This window comes from Pan paniscus, chromosome 11, assembly GCF_029289425.2.
Source record: "Pan paniscus chromosome 11, NHGRI_mPanPan1-v2.0_pri, whole genome shotgun sequence".
Taxonomy (NCBI): Eukaryota; Metazoa; Chordata; class Mammalia; order Primates; family Hominidae; genus Pan; species Pan paniscus.
The window spans coordinates 110,210,740-110,230,221 of NC_073260.2; the positions used below are offsets into that span (position 1 = coordinate 110,210,740).

General features: G+C 42.2%; 1 protein-coding gene and 1 long non-coding RNA gene across 31 annotated transcripts in view; one reads left to right on the forward strand and one right to left on the reverse strand.

The window, feature by feature from the left end:
• The window catches only part of LOC129393106 (uncharacterized), a 44,118-nt gene extending 38,137 nt beyond the window's left edge, over positions 1–5,981 (reverse strand). The window contains exon 1 of the long non-coding RNA XR_008619775.2: positions 4,340–5,981. This is a non-coding gene — a long non-coding RNA (uncharacterized LOC129393106). The remainder of the gene's footprint in view (positions 1–4,339) is intronic.
• NFIB (nuclear factor I B) overlaps positions 1–19,482 on the forward strand; it is a 450,108-nt gene that overhangs the window by 210,549 nt on the left and 220,077 nt on the right. For 13 of the 30 annotated variants that reach the window (XM_034967168.2, XM_063594017.1, XM_034967174.3 and 10 more), the window contains exon 2: positions 14,160–14,691. In XM_034967168.2, the coding sequence (XP_034823059.1) occupies positions 14,160–14,691 (532 nt within the window). Of the gene's footprint in view, positions 1–6,214; positions 8,197–13,606; positions 13,761–14,159; positions 14,692–19,482 lie in introns of those variants that run through there. The other 17 variants (XM_063594018.1, XM_057298748.2, XM_057298753.2 and 14 more) reach the window with 14 other exon arrangements.

Genomic DNA, 19,482 nt, shown 5'->3' on the forward strand with positions numbered 1-19,482 from the left:
GACGGGAATCAGTGAGTAACACTGTGGTCCAAACGGTGCAGAATCTAGCATTTTGTTCTGCTTTAACTCTCTGCTTTATCCCCCTCTCCCCTCAGTGGTGGAAAAAAATTACTGTTCAAATGATACTTTAGTTCTACCTTGTAGGCCATTCTCTCCTCTTGAAGCATTCTTTTCTCCATTTTAATTCACAGATATTCTCATTTAAAAATACATTTTTAAGTGAAAGAAGTACTATTTAACTCTGATTGGTGTATTGGAATGTTTAAAGTCAGTATTCATTCTAAAGTTTAGTCCTAACCCCCATCCCCTCATCCCTGAATTTGTGGCATCCTATTGTTAGCCTTTCTTCCGCACCCCCCACCAACTTTTTAAAACAGATTTTGATGGATTTCTTTCCACTCCTGTTAATAGTTTCCCCCCAACCCCGCTATTTTTGCTGCCGATTTTTTCCCTCTTCCTATGTGTGTCTCTATCTCTCGTTCCCCTTGTCTTCTTTTCCCCAATACGTCTGAGACACATTTCAATGCACAATATCCCATCCATTAAGTTGTGGTTGAATGTGAAGTGTGTGAGGACTTGGCAGCTTTCAGGTTGAAGGGGGCGGGGAAGCCAGTTTCGACTTTGACACAAGATGCTGAAGTGGCGTGATCAGAATTATTATTAGGGCTGTGAACATGGCCATCTTCTGCTCGGGTTGGAAGAACTGCCATTGAACTTGAGACAGGACAGACAAGATCTCTAAGTATTTTTCCCCCACCCCCCAAGTACAGTAGCTGGCAGGGAAAAGGCGCCAAAATACACAAGATTAACTCTGACTTTCTTTGAACGGATCTTATAGCACCATCCTTGTAACTTTAACTTCCAATAGGCGGGAAAAAGTTAACTTTTGATCCCACACTTGAACAGACATTTAAATCAGCCCTAAAATGGAATAAGTCCAGAAAGTAACACACGCATGCTTATGTGGTTAGAAAAGAATGCACGTGTAAATAAGCAGGGTGTATGTGTGTATATGACTGAGGAGTTCAAGATTTAATCAAAATCAGAATTAGTGTGACTTTCCAGTGTATTTACAATATGAAGAAAAGCACTGTGAGGCAAAGAAACTGACCTTTGAGCATCCCAAGTAAAAACTGCAAAGAGTTTGTGAAACACAAAACGTTGTGGTTTCCAGTTTTACATTTGAGGTTTGATGTTTTCATTTAATGGTATGAGAGATGGAGAAAGCTCTAGCGCTGAAAAGTCCCTATTAAATCATATGTGGGCAAAGGTCAAGCACTCCAACTCACTGACGCAATATACTACAGATTCCTGCCTAAGTGATGAGGAACACAGGAAAAAGTACTTTGGCAATAAAATTATTAGAACAGTAATTATCATCGGTGGTTGGGACTGCATTCTTGTGCACTGGGAAAACGTTTTTACTGGCCCTGATGAATTTTAAAGCCAAGTATTGTTGAAAGCTATTTTAATAGGAAATTGATTAGCTGAGTGTTCCATACAAGAAATGGTGACGGTTTCATTGTTTGAGGTCCAAAATAAATTTTTATTCTTTAGCAGACATAGGCATCCCTTTAATTTTAATATGGTCAGACTGAACAGCAGCATAATTTTGAGTGAATGTGATGTCATGAACATCTGTAACTTTGTTTTTGGAGTTTTTGACATTACACAATTTGATAATATTACTGCTTTGAAATTTATTGGCTTGTGTAGTTAAAATTTCAGATACACTCAGAGATAAAGTTTACTGAACATATATTTTGTTTAGGCCCAATTGTTTGTGTTTTTTCTTTGTAATTACAAAATTGTTTCTTAAATTTTAATTGGAAAATTAAAATGCACAATTCTGTTGTTATGCATTGCTTTGACTTTGAAATTTTGTTGTTATGCATTGTTATGCAGTTTTCAAAGAAGAAATGAGAGAAAGGGGTGCAGAAAGTTTGAGTTGCTCTGCCATGCACTTTTTATACTTAATACAGAATGTAAAGACTACTTAGCCATTTTGGACAGAGCTTTCTATACCTGTCTTAAAAACCCATCTGTTTTCCTATGTTACAAGGCATGTGTATATGGGTAATAGAAGCCAGTTTACATGTAGAAATAAAATGATCATATAGTTTTACTTTATAGGTCAGCTATTTTGAAAAAGAGCAATAACTGCAACTCTCTCAATATCAGCAGACAAGAGACACTGTGTGAGAGAGTATATGGAACCTTTGTAACATTGTGGATAAGCGAGGCAACTATTACCTCTATTTTCAAAGTTTAAAATACATCATGCAAAAGTTACAGGGCAACTGCTGACTTTGTAATCTGTGAAGCAAGTGTCTTCCAGTGTTGGGAATCTCTGTTGATGCACTGGCCTCATCTCTGTTGAGAAGTGAAAACCGGATAACCTTAGTGGAGGAATCTGGCTCAGTTGGTGTTGAGATCAGAACTGTATTATAACTTGTAAATATGCTAGAAATGTAGACACACTTAGTGGGACGCTTTTTTTTAAACAGTGGAGTAGAGGCATTTCGGCAGTGACATTATTAACAGCGTCATTTTTCTCATTTACTTTTGTCCTCAGGGGACACCAAATAGCTCCCAGAGGAGGAGAAAAAGGTCCAAGGTTATTTATTCATTTCTGTGCAAAGGGCTAGCAATGGGGGTGGGGAAACTAACCAGTTGTGAATTCTCTGGTGGGGAAAAAATTACTACCCTAATTTGACAGTAGTACTTTAAGGGCTGGGTATGATTTTGTTTTTTGTTTAAGAGTAGTAGACAGTAGTAGTAGTACTCAGTAGTAGTTTAAGAGCTGGGTAATTTGATTACCTGAGCTGGTAAAATTGATTTTGCAATTCTCATCAAGTACAGGCACTTTCAATACTTCTTGATTGTTTATATATGCATTTATGAGTGGATTTTTGGTGTTCCTCCTTGTGGATATAAATTCGTGTTTTCCAGACTACACATGTATGATTTTTGTGGTTCTTTTGGAAAAAGGAAAGATCCCAGGGCATGGTGCAGTAGATACTTGCAGTTTTGCAGGCCTGCTTTCTGGGGTCAGGAGGTCATCTGTCTCTTTTGTATTTAGTTTTTAAATATTGATATTGGTGATGCAGCCAGGGTGTGTAGAGCAGTTGAACCTTCTTGCAAACCACATGCAAGAGCAAAAAAAAAAAAAAAAAAAAAGGCATCGGGTGTATTGGAAATGACAGCTTTGTTAAGTTCCAAGAAATCTTTCATGAAACTGCCCAGGATTTGCAACCTGTCGCTGCAATTTCTTTAGGAAGGAAAAGGTTAAAAGAAAAACAATATTAGATACTTGAGATGTCAAGCTCCTCTCTGGAGATCTGTAGTGAAAGGCTCAAATGTGGTAGCGTTGCTTATTTCAAATATACAACTGGGTTTTGAAAAATCCAGTGAGCTGAAGCACTGGCATTCTATTTAGAAATCAATAAACTTTCTGTTAGTTAGAAAGGAAACTTTTTTTTCCCCTTATAAGGCAGCAAGGAGATCTAGGGAGGAGATCTTTAAGAATACTGAAATAACAGAGTTTCCTGTTGCTGAGAGAATCATTCACTTCTTTCTGCCTCCTCAGCCAGGTTTTGGGGTGAATGAAAGTGGCCTGCCACACCAGTGCTTTTAACCCTCTCAGTGTGGAAGGGAGAGATGAAGAGTTTAGGATTGGTAAGTACCAAAGTTTAAGAAGTGTTTGGCCCATTTTGATACTATCAGAAGCTTTTCAGAGATATTTCCACTCTTAATACCACGACACAGACGTGCTAGAAAAAATGGAAAGTGAATACAATGCATGCACTTTCTCAGTTCCTCCTTCTACCTGGGATTTAAAAGATTGAGATTTTCAAACCAAAGGTGGTGGACAAGTGTTGTGTTAAGAGAAGCCAGGCATCCCATGCACCGAAATCCACCAGTCCCTCTTTCCAAACAACTCCCTAGAGTTCTTCCAGGGAAGGCCTGCAATGACCTTGGCATTGGCTGGACAAGAAGAAGTGTTTTGGGGGGTGTCAGCCATTCTCCACATGGCTGCAAGGCCTGAGAAGACAGTCAAAGCCATAGAAACTGAGCACCCCCATAAACCTTCTTTTTCAGGAAGTCTCTGTTGCTCACTCTTCATTCCTTTTTGGTTTTCCTCGCCTCACCATATTCCTATCTCATTTTCCTTTTTCTGGGAAACAAATCAAAACCAAAAACTATCAAGCATCCTCTATGGTCATCAAAGTGCAACCAGCCATAAGCACCCTCAAACGTGGGGCAATTGAAAGAGATTTGAACCCCTAAGTGATGGGCCTGGGAGGCCCCAGACATCTTCACTTCTCTGGGGTCTTACCTGGATCTGACGCTGCTTCTTCGCCCTTGGTGTTGCTGAAGCTTTTGTGGGCTCTTCTGTGTAATACTTGTCAATTTTTCGTTTTTCTTTTTTAAGCTTGTGAAAAACTTTTGGATGCAACCTAGTTTTGGTGGCAGAAGGAAATGGTTTCTGTTGGGAAAGGGAAACTAATAAAGGGAGGAGGGGTAGCGATGTCGGGAGACACTTGCCCAGGGCTCAGCCCTGGGCCTCTTTTTGCCAGGGGACAACGGCTGGTTCTGGGCTCTCAGGCTGAAAGGAGTGCTCTCTGGGTGCCAGGATTTCACTGGGGGTGGTGTGGTGAGGAGGGAGGGAAGAAGGGAGGGAGGGAGAGAAGGAGAGATGGGCGCTCGATTTTTAAAGAGACCCCGAAATAATGGCTTCTATGAGAGTCCAGGCATTCAAAGAGGTGTGTTCAAGGACATTAGTGCATTCCTGCCAAGGGGAATGTCTTTTATGGTAAATTAACTCCAGTTAAATTGAATATTTGTTCAAAGGGAAACTCCAGTAGTTAAAGCTGGTATTATCAGTAGAGCTTCCCCACCCCCTTCCCTCAGAATCTGGTGAGGGTGAGAAAAGGGATGCAGTGTAATGTGCAATACAAAGTGATGCTTTCGTGCTGGTGGTTTCTCTGTGTGTGTGTCTGTGTGTGTTTAATCTAAGATGAGGTTGCCTAAAATTTCTGAGAGAAATGAGTATTTACTTGGATTAACCCTGTCACCTCATTTCTTTCATCCATAAAGACTGCCAACTTTATCCCAGCTTTTCAAAAAGAAGAAATGACCCGCACAAAGGAAATTAACGTTGTCAGAACGCTGACTCCAGGATTTGCCGGGGCAGGGGCGGGGACCGCAGGGAGGCCGCTCCCAGAGCGTGTGGCCGAAAGGGTTAACTCGCAGGGGTCGGCGCGATCTCCCCGACTTTACCTGTCTTCCTAGCCCCAGCAGCCCCCCTCCCCGGCCTCCCGAACTCCCCACCCCCCAGCGCCTTTCTTCTTTGGGCTCTGGGTTTACGGGGGCTGCAGCTGGTAAACTTGGCAAGCTCGCCTCATTAAGAGCGCTCTTTGAAAACGGACTGTGTTTGAGCATTTCCCTAATGAGGACAGGACGGGGTTAAAAAGTGACCATTTCATGGTTGACTTAAACCTGCCTACTTTTCTTGATGTGTCGTTGTGAAATGCTTGATGTGGATAACTCCCACTTGGTGAAGGAAAAAGTCACTGGTTCCTCCAGGTCCGCTGGGGGAGGGAAGAGGGGACGGTGGACAGAAACCAGAGGGAGTGAGAGGGGCTAAAGTTGAAGGGACAAATCACGAGCTGGGAAGCGATGGAAAGAGGACCGGGGAATCGGGGGCGAGCCTCGAAACGCCCCAGCAGTACCCGTGGAAGCGGGGCGGCCCCGCCCTGGGGATGGGCCCGCGAGGACCCGGTAGCCCCAGCGCCCCCCGTAGCCCCCACCTAGGTAGACTCGGAGCCCCAGGCGCTCACTTTTCCTCCCTCCATTGTCTGGGAGGCCTTTGCTTCCACCTCGTCCCCATCCACCCCAAGCAGAAAACTGGATTTGGGGGGCGGTGTGTGTATGTGGGCGGGGGGTGCAGAAAGGGTGCAAGGCGAACCGCCTTCTTCAAAATCCCTGGAAGCAAGTTCATTCACTCGGAGCCTGCACCGGCGACGGGGTGGGGGCGGGGCAGCGCCGCGGTGGGGAGCCGGCGCGGGCGCCGAGCGGCTCTGGGCCGGCGGCCTCTGGAGGGCTGCAGCGGCGCGCGCGCCCGCCGGCCCGCCCCGCAGCCCCGGGCGCGCCGCGGCCCCGCCCCGCCTGCACCCGGGCGGGTAGGGAGACGCTTTCCGCCGGCGCCCCGGGCCCCGGGGGGTGGGGATTGGGAGCCAGCCAGCGGGGCTGCAGGAGGAGGAGGAGGAGAGCGAAGCCGGGCGCGGGGAGGAGGTGGAGGGAGCAAGAGGCGGCGGCGGCGGCTCGGCCCGGTCCTCCCGCTCAGAGCGAGGCCACGTGCACGGGGCACCCCCGGGGAGGGCGGCAAACCGCGGCGAAGCGCCGCGCGCCGCGACTGCCTCGGGTGCGGGCCCCTGGTGGGCAGACCCGGGACGAACCCGCACCCCCTCCCTATCCGCGAACCCGGGCTCCGGGCGGGGCCGTCGGGGGCCGGGCGCCGCACCCCCCTGGTCCACGCCGGCGCGCCCCAACTACTTGAGCCCAAGTTCGCTCAGGTCCCCGCCTGCTCGGCCTCCCCCTTTTCCCTGCAGCCGCAGGCTCCGCGGACTGAGCCCGCCCCGGGTGCGAGTGTCCGCGCCCCAGCCCCGGCCTGGGGGCGGCCTGGGTGTGAGGGAATTTTCCACTCGTTCCTTTCTCGGGCTCAGACGGTTTCAGTGTTTCTCCCACTCGGATGTTCCCGCGGCTTAAAAGAGTCCGCAGCGAGCACCGAAATACCTCTTCCAGGGCGGGTTTTCGGGGGTGTGTATGTGTGTGCTGGTGTGGGGAGGGCAGCGGAAAGAAGAGCTATTTTGGAAAAAAAAAAAAAAAAAGTCATGGTTCTGTGGCACCGGTAGGATACCTTTAACAAATGAGGGAGAGGTGGGGGGAGAGAAGGAGAAGGAGGAGGAGGAGGAAGGTGGGGGGGCGGGGGGTGTGGAGAGGCTGGTGCAAAAGGAATGCGCGTTTGCAGGAGGAGGAGTAAAGCGATGATTGTGTAATTAAATAATAAAACAATCCTTAAGTCTGATTTGGAGAGAGCTCGAGCGGGGTCCAGAGGGTGGAACCGGTGAATTTTTCAACTTCCAAGTTTTGCAACGAAAGAAAGCAAGAGAGGGAGGGAAAAAAAAAGAGCCCAGAGCAGAAAAGAGAGGAGTTTGGAGCCGAGCGGGATTTATCGTTTGGAATTTTTCAGGAGATCGTTTTGATACCCCTGGGCTCTGGGCAGCGGCGGCAACAGCAGCCTCCACGCTCGGCCGGGTCAGACGCGGGGCGAGGCGGGCGGGCGGGCGGCCGGGCGCCGAAGACCCGGCGCGGGCGGCGGCGGCTGCTGCTGCCGGGGACCACGCGCCGCGAGCCTCTTCCGCCCCAGAGATCAGCGCTCGCGCCCCCTCCCTCACCCCGGCCTCTCCCTTCTCCCCCATCCCACCCCGCCCCCACCCCGGCCCTCTCCCGCGCGCGCCCCGCCACCCGCGCGCACTCGCTCACGCTGCCCCTCGCGCACACACATGGTCGGCTCGCGGCAAAGTTTCGCCTGCGATCACCACTCCGGGATCCTGCAGCAGTGCTTGGGGCTGTAACCTTGAACTTTCCCAGCGCGGTGACACATTCTCCCCGCTCTCCCTCCCGCCCGCCCGCTCGCCCTCCTGCGCCCTCCTGCGCCCCCCTCCCCGCCTTTTTTGAAAAAGCATTTTACCACCAACCACCACCCCAATCCAACCCACACCGAACCTTCGCGCACCCCCTACACCCCAACAACAACAACAACTGCAAAATAGAAAACAAATCCCCAAACCCAGGCGAAAAGCAGCCAACACCGGCGGCGGCGGCGGCCTCGGCAAGCACGGCCAGCGCGCTCGGACTGCAAGAGGGTTAAAAGTGTAGATTGGATTTCACCCCTGGAAATCTAGCACGCCGAGTGAACTTGAATCTTTGGCTATTTAAGGAGGACTGGGTTTGTTGTGAAGTTGCGGTGATCCAGCGCAGAGCCCCGTCCTGATTGATCGCATCGCGGGGCTCAGATGACTGTAAAATGAATAGATGAAATTCTTGCTTCTCGAAGATTTTCTTGGGCATCTCCCGGAAAGTGCGTTTTAAGGCGAAGTCATGATGTATTCTCCCATCTGTCTCACTCAGGTACATGTCTCGGTCGCTTTCTCGAGCTTTCTCTCTGGCCCGAAATGCCTTTGTTTTGTTTTGTTGCGGACAATTAGCGGCTTGAGTTAACCTCCGCACATCCCCGTCCCTTGGAGAAGTGGCCCGGAGTTGCAGCGGGCGTCGCGGGGCGGCGTGGGAGCCGGGAGCGGCCCCTCGCCACGGCCACTGCGAGCGCCCAGCCCCGCGCCCTGGGCACGGAGCGCGGGCGCTGGGCCGGGCAAGGCCGCCGGGGGTGGGCAGGGCCGGGACCTGTAAGTGCGAGGCCCCGTGCGGCCCCTCAAGTGCCCGTTGTGGTGCGGCGTCCCCGCCCGGGGTGCCCGTAGCCCCTCTCAGCAGCTCGCGCGTTGAGGTGGACTAGGGCTTTGGAGGACTTTACAGGGGACTAAGCTTTTAAAAACAGCCAGTGAACTTGGGCGAGGGGACTGTAGCACGAGTCTGTGTGGGCGCCGCTGGACTCCGCTGCAGGCGGTGGGCGGGCGACGAATCGAGTCGGAGGTTGTGGTCCGGGGACCCATTCCTTTGCTTTATTTGGGGATCTGAAACCCTGGTCCATAGTGACGTGCTGCACTTTGGGGTTTCTAGTGACCGCACCACAAAGGCAGTATTTACGTTGACACGAGTTAGTTGGTCTTGGTGATTGTTAAGGAGTTTTTAGAACGTGTTCCTTTTGTGGAAACCTGTTCATTTGACGATATTTGGGCGTAGCTCGTAAGGCATTTTAAGTAATGCTGGTAAAAGTAAGGTCGTTTTTTTCGACTTTGAGAATTGTCCTAAGACCTTAGGAATAATGTTATGAAATAAAACACTGGTTTTATACTTTTTAAAAACACGATTTGTATCACTTTAAGCCAGACGGTCAAATAGGAAAGCGGCGAGACCCAACAGACTTACCTGGGGGCAGTTTTCATCGCTGCCCAGGGAACTAACAACTGACAAAGTAACTAAAATATCTTAGCCCAGAACTGTTATTTGAGGCAGTATTTTAAACCTCTAAAAGTATGGGGCAGCTTATTTCAGCTTTTAGGAAGATGTGTCACCATTGGTAATTGATAACTAGTTTCTTTGACATTGCCACGAAAACTAGTCATATAAAGAAGTGTCAGCCAGTCTTGGGCGTGTTAAAATTTTAAAAACATCTAATATCACGATGATGCATTTTTATAATGGACAAATAATTAAGATTTCAATTGTATGACAATTAGAAGCCATTGTGATTCAAAAGGACTGAGGCATTCATAAATTGTGAATGAAGATGAAAACAATGATAAGGCTTATTCAGTGATTGGATACAGTCCTGTAGCTTTTTGGCTGACACATTTTTTATTGTTTATATTTTGTTTGGCATCTGAGTATGATTAACTTAGATATGGCTATTTTCAGCAAGTAAACATGCACTTTAATTTAACAAAACTGGAAAAATGAGTTGCTGAGCTATTTGTATTTTAAAAGCCATGAATGATAATAGCCAATAAATATGATGAAACTGTTTCAGGTATAACGAATTGCCTTTACTTGTAAAAGTTACCATTAATATTACCCATCGGCTGGATATATTTTTCTCTTTCTGATAAGCTGTGTTAACTTGATATTATTTTTACACCGTGATGAAATAAAACAAATCAAAGCAAGATTTTCACTTACAGAGTATAGCTTCACTTATTCTCACCTGTAAAAGATTGAATAATTGTGCATTTCTCTATATTTCTAGCATCAGCTTTTCAGAAACATTGCTAGCAATTACATTGCATTTTTAGTATCCTCCAAATATGTAGTGAAAAGTCGCTGGTTTTATCTTAATTTGTGTTAGTTAAAGATAATATTGCAGCATTGAGACATGGAATGTTGGGATCATATACAGCATAATCATTCAGCTATCACATTAGTATTCAAAGATACACACTTAACAGCAATAACTTGTGATGACTAATATTCTCTACTATTTTAATAATATAAATCTAGGCTTATGTATTAAAACAAGGCCTACACCAGGGAAGGAATTTTAGCTTAAGAATTTTCACTTCACTAAGCTCCATGTGACTTTGCAGGTAATATAGGTGTTATAAAAGTGAGGCCACATTAATAGTGTCACTTTTGTATCAGATCAGTAGTTTTGTGAGCCTAGTAGCTGTAGAAAAACATGTCTCAGGACATGTAAATTGCAAAATAGAGTATCATTCTTAATTGGGTATAAACTTTTAAAAGTATCTCAATTGTTGCAATAAGGTATCTAGGTTTTAGAAAAAAAATCTTAATTTAAAAGGACCTACCATTAAATGTTATGTTTAGCAAAATAATATGCTACAAAATCAGCATATCAATAACCAATATTTATACACCAGTATAAATCAGATGTAAAGGAAAAATTAAGAACTATCATATGATTTAATATTTGTTTAAAAATAATGTAAACCATTAATAATATAACTTTCAATTGGCATGATGGCATTAAATATATTTTTCTTTCGTTGCTTTTAAGTTCTTTAGGTACATTTTTTGCATGATTTGTTGTTATATAGCAATGCGCCAAGAGCACCTAGTATTTACTCTTCTACCTCTATGTTGGTCGAAATTATCCATCCCTTTCATGGAAACGGAAGAAAAATAAATATGCCTAGTGGAATTAAGACTCTTTATTTTTATATCTGAAATTTGTAACTTTGTTATTTACTTTGTCAATTTAGTTCAACTAAAGGAAGTTTTAAAAGAGAATTACTGAACATCAATGCATTTTACTAAAAATTCTGAAAGAGCAAAGTTGCATATTATCTTTGTATACAGTTGTTTGGTTTTAAATCACTTATATGTTTTGCTTTTTTAAAAAAATTTATGATTGCTTAATGCCATTGTAATAATCCACTACTAGTTAGGATATTTGAAAACCTTAATCACCTTTTAAAAAAATATTTTTGTATCAGGACAGTTATTATGTTCCATATTCATGTCAGTCATAATCTTTAAGACTCTAGTGTTACTCAGCATTAGGAAACAGTCACACTTGGGAGATGACATTTAGGCATGTTAATACAGAAATATATGTGACTTATAGCAAACCTCAACTTACAGTCATTTTTGGAGGATATGTCCCCTTGTCAAATAAGTGCTTCACTTGAATTCACATAATAGTGAAACCCTGAACGATATCAATAAGGCAAATTGGCAGCCTGAGAAAGTTTGCTACTTTTATTTCTCAAAAAAAAAGCATGTTTTAAAACAATATTGGCAGCATTGACAGCAAAGTCAAAGGAACGTTTAAAAACTGTGTGCATTTGCTAAGAATTTTCAAATTCAACCTTCAAATTTGAATTTTGGTTGTTTAAAATAACTCATTAAAATTTTGAGCTTTCTTGCGTGATAGATTATATTTATAATCAAATATTGAAACTCAAATTTAATCAAAACTGTGTTTGATGTCTTTATAAGAAAATGAAATGTCACTGAACATAGTACTTAAGGTGTAAGTACTTACGTGTTACCACATGGCTTAGTATTTATAAAATAATATTGCATTTTAAAAAGCATGGCAAGGGTAAAATGAGTGAGACAGAGCCCACCCACTCCACCTCATGTGCTCTTTACATTCTCAAGGTTTTAGTTTTATGAGTGCATATATGTGTGTTTTTTAGTCATATCAATAAATCATAGTAAAAGATTATAGGAAGTGAGTTTCCAAAGCACATTTAAGTCCACATTTCCTTGAGCAGGCTTTCCTTTTGCATATATTCCTAAAGGGGATAAACAAAGTTTTTGTAGTTACAGTGAAAGCTAAAAGCATGGCATCAGAAAGTGTATGGAGATAGGGAGGTCTTATCATGGGATGTGGTTGCTGTGAGCAGGGCTGCCTTCCCACACAAAGAACAGATTGTGGTTTAACTCTTTCCATGGCCTAGTTTAATGTGCTCGCATAGTAACTGAATTGTTCAAATCTCTGCTGGAAACTACTGATCGGTTTAATGATTTCCTCTATGGCATTTGGGTATGCCTCATGCTGTGATGTAATCATCAGCATTCTGTATTGTTATAAAATTTTGATTCATACTTATTCTGGTGAAGGAACACTTACAGCAATGTTAGAACACTTGATAACTACATTATTGATTGGATGGGACATGTACTCCTTCCATATCTGAAGTGCAAACAGCTAACATGTTGCAGTCTGTAGCATTAAAACTTCGAATTTCTTCTTCAAAATGTATTCATATCTATATTGGATTTTTGACACCTTCTTTGTTAAAGAGTCATTAGTTGTACTTTCATCATATTTACCTAATGGAATTAGTCAGTCTGCTGTTAAATAGAATTTATTCCACGTAGTTCAGGGTGATTAACATGAGTATGTAAATTCTAACTTGGGATACAATCAGAGAGTTATTTTGTAGTTGGGCTGACAATATAGTCAATATGATCAGAAAAGTGGTGGTGGAAGTTCTCATTTGCTTCAAATCTTGGCTTATTGCATACATACGGTGTGCATGTACAGGACGTTAAGCTCTTTCTCTTTGAACAGTAATAGGCCTAAGCTTATAAGACAGGTTGTACCTAAATCAGGAAGTAACGAAACTGACTGCACTGGGAAGTAACTTGAAATATCTGTAGGTAAAGATTATCCACCATTCCTCACTGATCCCCTCCCTTAAAAAAAGGGCTTGGATGAAACATGCAGGAAAAATGCAGGAGCCTAAAGGTAAACTACTTAATTCAAAAGATTGGTACTCTATAATCTATATATCTGCAAATTCACATGCACATGCATATATGCACCCCCAGTTCTAACTGATAATTCATCTACATGGCAAATGAATTGTATAGATTCCACAAAAGCAGTAACTGACCAGCAGTGTCACCCCACCACAGCATGCAGAGACACAAAGAATGTAAAGTTGGTGCCAAGTTGCCATTTTTCATTGTTCACCTCAGATTGATTTTTAAGAGGTTTAGAATAATTGCTATACTCATGTGATCGGTGAACAAATTAACGGACTCTGTGGGGCTGCATATTCTATAGGGAAGCTGATGGAAGAACATTCATGTAATTTTTGTTTTCCAGTTTGAAAACTTCTATTTAAAAATGCAAGAGTGTGTGTGAGAAAGCAGGAGAGTGCAAGTGTGTGTGTGTGTGTGTGTGTGTGTGTGTGTGTGTGTTGGGAGCTGGCGTTGGTAGTGTGGGGAGAGAATGCACTGCTCAAAGTATGGAAACCTTCTGTTCAGGACACTGATACGACGAGCTGTGTCCTTTGCCCACTTTCCCTCACTGTATACCGGTTTCTCTAGTTACCACTTTTGGAATGGTGCTGTTTCAGTGTTGGAATGTTGGACGTTTGATAAGAAAATGGATCAAGTTTAATGGCGCATGCTCTTTGTGCCACCAGCAGCCTCTTGCTGAGAGCATGCTCCAAAAGCGGGAACTGTGTGGCATTACACTGAGCATCTATATGCTTTGTGTTTCTGTGCCACAGAGAAGAGAAATGAACTGTGGCATCGCTCCTGCCTTCTGAACAGCTCTACTCCGATTAAAAAAAAAATCTCACTGTGTTCTTTGTAAAATGGTACTGCATAGTGTTAGTTGGTCAATCAAATACTGAAATACTATATTAGGTGCCAAGCACCTTAGTTAGTTGCCTATATTTTAAAGAATGTAGAATGCATGGCATTGGGGTGGAAACAAGGGGGATGGGGCCAGAGTGTAATACAAAATATAAACCTTATTTTCTTTATAGGAGGGAGAATTGACCTGTGAATTTTGGTGGAAAGGGGACAGCTGGGCATACTTTACTTTCTTCTTGTCCTGTTATTTTGATAATTTTAAATAAGAAAGGAATGTTATTTTCATGTATAACTTTTTGTACTGAATTGGAAACGGGTTGTGGTCTTGTTTTCTTATTTTTTGAGCTTTTAAAATTAAACTGACTATGCACATCTTTTCCTCACCCCTCTGTCTTCCACAGGATGAATTTCACCCATTCATCGAGGCACTTCTTCCACATGTCCGTGCAATTGCCTATACTTGGTTCAACCTGCAGGCTCGAAAACGCAAGTACTTTAAAAAGCATGAGAAGCGAATGTCAAAGGATGAAGAAAGAGCAGTCAAAGATGAGCTTCTCAGTGAAAAGCCTGAAATCAAACAGAAGTGGGCATCCAGGCTCCTTGCCAAACTGCGCAAAGATATTCGCCAGGAGTATCGAGAGGACTTTGTGCTCACCGTGACTGGCAAGAAGCACCCGTGCTGTGTCTTATCCAATCCCGACCAGAAGGGTAAGATTAGGAGAATCGACTGCCTGCGACAGGCAGACAAAGTCTGGCGTCTGGATCTAGTCATGGTGATCCTGTTCAAAGGCATCCCCTTGGAAAGTACCGATGGAGAGCGGCTCATGAAATCCCCACATTGCACAAACCCAGCACTTTGTGTCCAGCCACATCATATCACAGTATCAGTTAAGGAGCTTGATTTGTTTTTGGCATACTACGTGCAGGAGCAAGGTAGGAGCAGATTGTTCTTTTTTCTAGCACGGCAAACACCGCCCACAAATCTCCGTAGACAGAGTATCTGGCTTGAGTTAGATGGTCCTCAAGGCCCCTAGATATCCTCCACCCTCTCTGGGTATAGTAGGGTGTCCGCTTTCACTCACATGTCCGCTGCCATGTGCGAGCCATATAAATAGACACAGAGCTTTCGTACCTGGATAGGCTTGGATATTTAAGAAAGACCACAAAGAGGTGCGTTTTCAAGTATCTTTAAAATAATACTGTTTTTCAAAGACATAGGGTAGTCTAACAAATATAGTTCATTACACTATACTTTCTGTCGTAGGCTACATTTTTGCATCTAATCTAGTAATCTTTTCCTGATTTGAAAATATAACTTTATTTATGAATAGTCAAACCATCCTAGATAATTTTTGTATTAACCTTATTAATTAATGAGGTAGAGGGACTTTGTTTATGAATTTGGTGGTATCGCACTGAAAATAGAACTAGTGTTTACTATTACAAAATGCTTAAGATAGAGAATATCAAAAGTATATCTTACGTAGACCTAGATTTACTTAATTTTAATATTTCTATCATCACTTTTGATTGTGCAATATTCACTGTCGATTAAATGGAATTGAGTTATTATTTAAATTATTTATAGTATGTTCCCAGAGTTACTTGGGAACACTTAATAATGTTAGTTTACTTGTATGTAAATTCATAAAACTTACCGAGGAGGAAAGTCGCAGCGCTGCTTACAGAACAAAAACAGAAAGTGGACTGGTTACACTGGTTTAAAATAAATCTTAAAAAGAATACAGAAACTGCATACCATACCTATTATTTAAAATACCTGATAAGGAGAATGGTATAAATTTTACCTAAATAATTAAAAAAGATGATGTTATTACTGAATATTTGAGTTAATGAAATGTTTATTATTTTTATTTTTCTTAATATATTTTCCTTAAGTAGGTAAGAATTTCTTTTCTTCAAATAAATGCATCAAGATATAGATGTCCTTGCATTACCAACAATCCATAGTAAAACAATCATTTTACAAAGCAGCATACCAAAAGTAGACTGAAGTTTGAGCTGTCACAGATGGTAGGTCATTTCCAAACTTGGCCTGGTGGGAGGAAAAATGGCCTGCAGATAGCCAGGTGACAGACTGTTATCTGAGGTTTGTTATATAAATGTGGGACTTAATAAACTGCTATGAGCTTTATTATTCAAAAAATTCAAAATTACTTTTTTGACTCTGAATTCTAGGCCCTCACTATGTGCTTTTTGTCTTGATTTTCTTGTAGCTTTGGAGATATGCTTAAGTGTCATTTTAGAATTTTTAGTCTGATTTTAAATAATGGTGTTGGACATTGCACTTTTAGAAATATTACCTTTTCCTGAAAAAATGAAACACTGCATTTAATATTTCCGTGCATTTAAGAATTACAGTCCAAATAATGATGGTTTGGGGAAAATAATATTTTTGTACCATGTGTCCTAAAATAAAACTCAGTAACACATGACACTTATTTGATTGACAGATGTCTAGGAGGTGACACTTTAAGGTGGGCTGTATATATGTGTTGGATTGACTATAAATGTGTTGTAACTGTGTTGTGAAAGTCAAGGATGGAAGTAAAGTTTCAAAAAGTGGGTCATGTAACTTTTTAGTGCAGGGAGGGAAGATTTGCAACCACTTCACTACTGCTCACATTTTAAGTTGCTTGAAGGCTAGGTTTTGAGGTGTGCCTGCCTGCATGCACATTTACTCCTGGGGAAGGCAGCCAGCTCTCTTAGTTTTGATGAACTGACAATAAAGATTTGTAGAGATAGATTGAAAAAAGAAAAAAACCGCATAAATGCCTTCCGTGTTGCACCACTGGTCATGATAACTATAAAGTTTTAAGCAACTCGTAAGAGACCATGGTTTTAGATAAAACATTGATTTTGTTGTTGGTTCAACAATCTCTATTGTAAGAACTTTTCATTATTTTATCTTGTGTATATAACTTGGATCCTCTGCTACCTGCCAGTGCATCATCTTCTCTTAACATCTGTTGGTTCTTCCTTTGAAAAACTCACGTCAGGATGCTTTTGTGTTTTCCCCTTTTCAAAATTTATATATTCTTCTTTGTCAAGTGTAGGTTAATTATGTCATTTTATAGTGCAATTGATTAAAGAAGGCAGATTTTAAAAGATAATTCTTCGGTCAGTTAGAGGGCTGCATATCGCGAGTGATGACTTTTTATTTCTCTTCTAAGTACATGATAACTCACCTAAGTCTGTTTTATAAATCAGGAAAAGAAGTATAAAGGAAAACACGAAAGAAAAATCAGAAAAGAGAAATGTAATGTTTGCAGCAGAAAGAGCAACAAAATTACGTTTCCCCCTTTTCCTCTCTCCCCACTTCTAAATGACTGGGAGAAAAACATGAGAAAGAACAGAGAGAATGCCAAAGATGGTTGCCACTGGCACCAGGATTGGCATCAGACCCTCTTTGTTTAGCTCAGGATGCCTGTGATTTGTTAGTTGGCATCCGCATTGCAGTGTGGAGTGATGTTACAATATATTGACAATTTCCAGATCTAGAAATGTCAATAGTCCTCTTGGTTATTTATACAAGATCACATACTGCATCTCTTCTGGAAGACGAAATAAAGACCAACATGTACTAAAGTTTCATTGTTGACCAACTTCCTATGCTTTTCTTTTTCCCTCTTTCTCTTTTGGTTCAACCCACACTTTTTTTCCTTCTTCATGCCCAGCAGCCTCATCTTTCTGAAATGTGGGAAGAGTTACTAGAGCTTTGACACAAGCTATAGTGCTACATCTGCATCTGATATGGTTTGGGGAAAAATTTATGCTTTTTGAAATCATTTTTGATATATAGTTCATTAGACTTTTGCATCACATGGCCATGAGGCAGTATTTTATTTAAAGCTAAATCTCTTTGTTATTCGGCTAACTATGCATATAGTCTGGTTGACCGCAATTCAGTCCATTTTGCTATTTCCTTATATTAGCAAAGGCTGATGTTCAATATAGTTGTTTATAAAATTAAATGTCTCCCTGCACTTCACCTAAAATGTACACATCATTTGGGAGTAACTGCGTTTAAATCCATAAAATCATTTGATGTTATTGATTCAGAGGGCTGCGCTTCGGCTGTTTCGTTGCTACAAGAACCGCCATTTTGTTTGTGAAGTGCCAGGCGAGGGGGAAAAAAAAGGCAGACACTGTGTTTGATGCCAATAATGGTTGCCAGTGGCACCGAGGTTGGCATCAGACCCTCTTTGTCTAGTTGCTGAATGCCTTTGATTCGTTGGTTGGCATCCGCATTGCAGTGGGCACACTGGAAAGTTTTTGACAATCCCTGAATGAAAGCTGCTTGCTTGTTTGCTGCAGCAAATCTTAGCTAATATAAAACTCTTCCTTTTTTTAGGTTTTGTCTAAAAAAAATTGTGACATTAAAGAAAAAATAGCTCTAAATGGTGTCTATTTTCCCAAAGATATTAAAGATGTCCAATGATTCTTGGGCAGGTGTTACCTATTCCCCATATTGTCTTTGTTACTGCATTCATGAAAGCAAAGCAAAAACAAAACCAAACAAAAACCAGGCAAGCCTTGCACAGCACAGCTTCCTGGGATGTAAGTGTCCTATAGGATGCAGGGTGTGCTATGACAAGTGTGTGGAGGACAAACCTAACGTAATGATATGTGATGCATTCATTATGACTGACTGTTGCTCTCAGTCACATCACTGCTTATTTGTTATGCAATTTCTAGTTCCCTCACTTGCCACTCTTGCAAATTTTATAGTAACATTTTGAGAGGACTTCATTTTTCCTCTCTAGTTACAAATGTCTAACAGAATACATGTTTAAAAAGAGAGAGAGAAAACTAATTTAAAGAGGAGACCTATGCGTTAAGGTCTGATGTAAAATCAGTCATTCTGGAATTTCTCGATTCTGCACCACACTGTTATGAAATTCTCAGTGCACAATTTTGTACACTGGGAAAATCAACCAAAAGCCTAAAATAATTTTGGTTAAAGTTTCCTAGATAGTTAGCATTAATATTGCTTTTCAGTTAACCACCGTTATCTCGTTAATTAATAAGAAGGATTAGCAGTTCTACCCAAAGGGCTGCACAGAAGGAAGTCTGGCCTATGGGAGGCCTTGAGTTGCCAGACTGTGTCCTGTCTGAAGGGGAAAAAAGGAAGGGGGTGGTGGTGGTGGTGGTGGGAGTCGGGGGGCGGGAGTGGGACTGGCCTTTCTCTGAGGCAGGAAAGCGTTTTGAAGAGAGAGGTCACAACACACCAAGACATTTAAAGATCTCAAGAGATAGCAACTGTTGTCGTGTATGTAACAGATTAGAGTTTAAAATGAGTCAGCCTAACTGAGTTTTGGACTGTACTTTGCACTCTTATTAAACGTGTTTTGGAGTGTTGAAGAGAGCCCAGAAACCTCATTGCTATCCTGAAAAAGTAGTTTCCTTTAGCCTTGTTGAACCCTTAAAATTATGATCTGTTGTTGGATGGCCACTTTTGTTGCTTTATTGTTAAATGTTATAATAATTGAAGTACATTTTGAAGTTGTGAAAAATGTGACTTATTTACAGGGGAAGTCATAATCATTATTACTGTTTTTGAAATAGAAGCCTTCCTGGTTGTCACATATCATTAGTGAGGAAGCAAATGCTAAGAATTATTTTCTTCCTACAGTTACTGAATTTCAGAGTCCTTTTGGGTAACAATTATTTCTTTATGAAAAGCTTAAGTAGATAATTGTT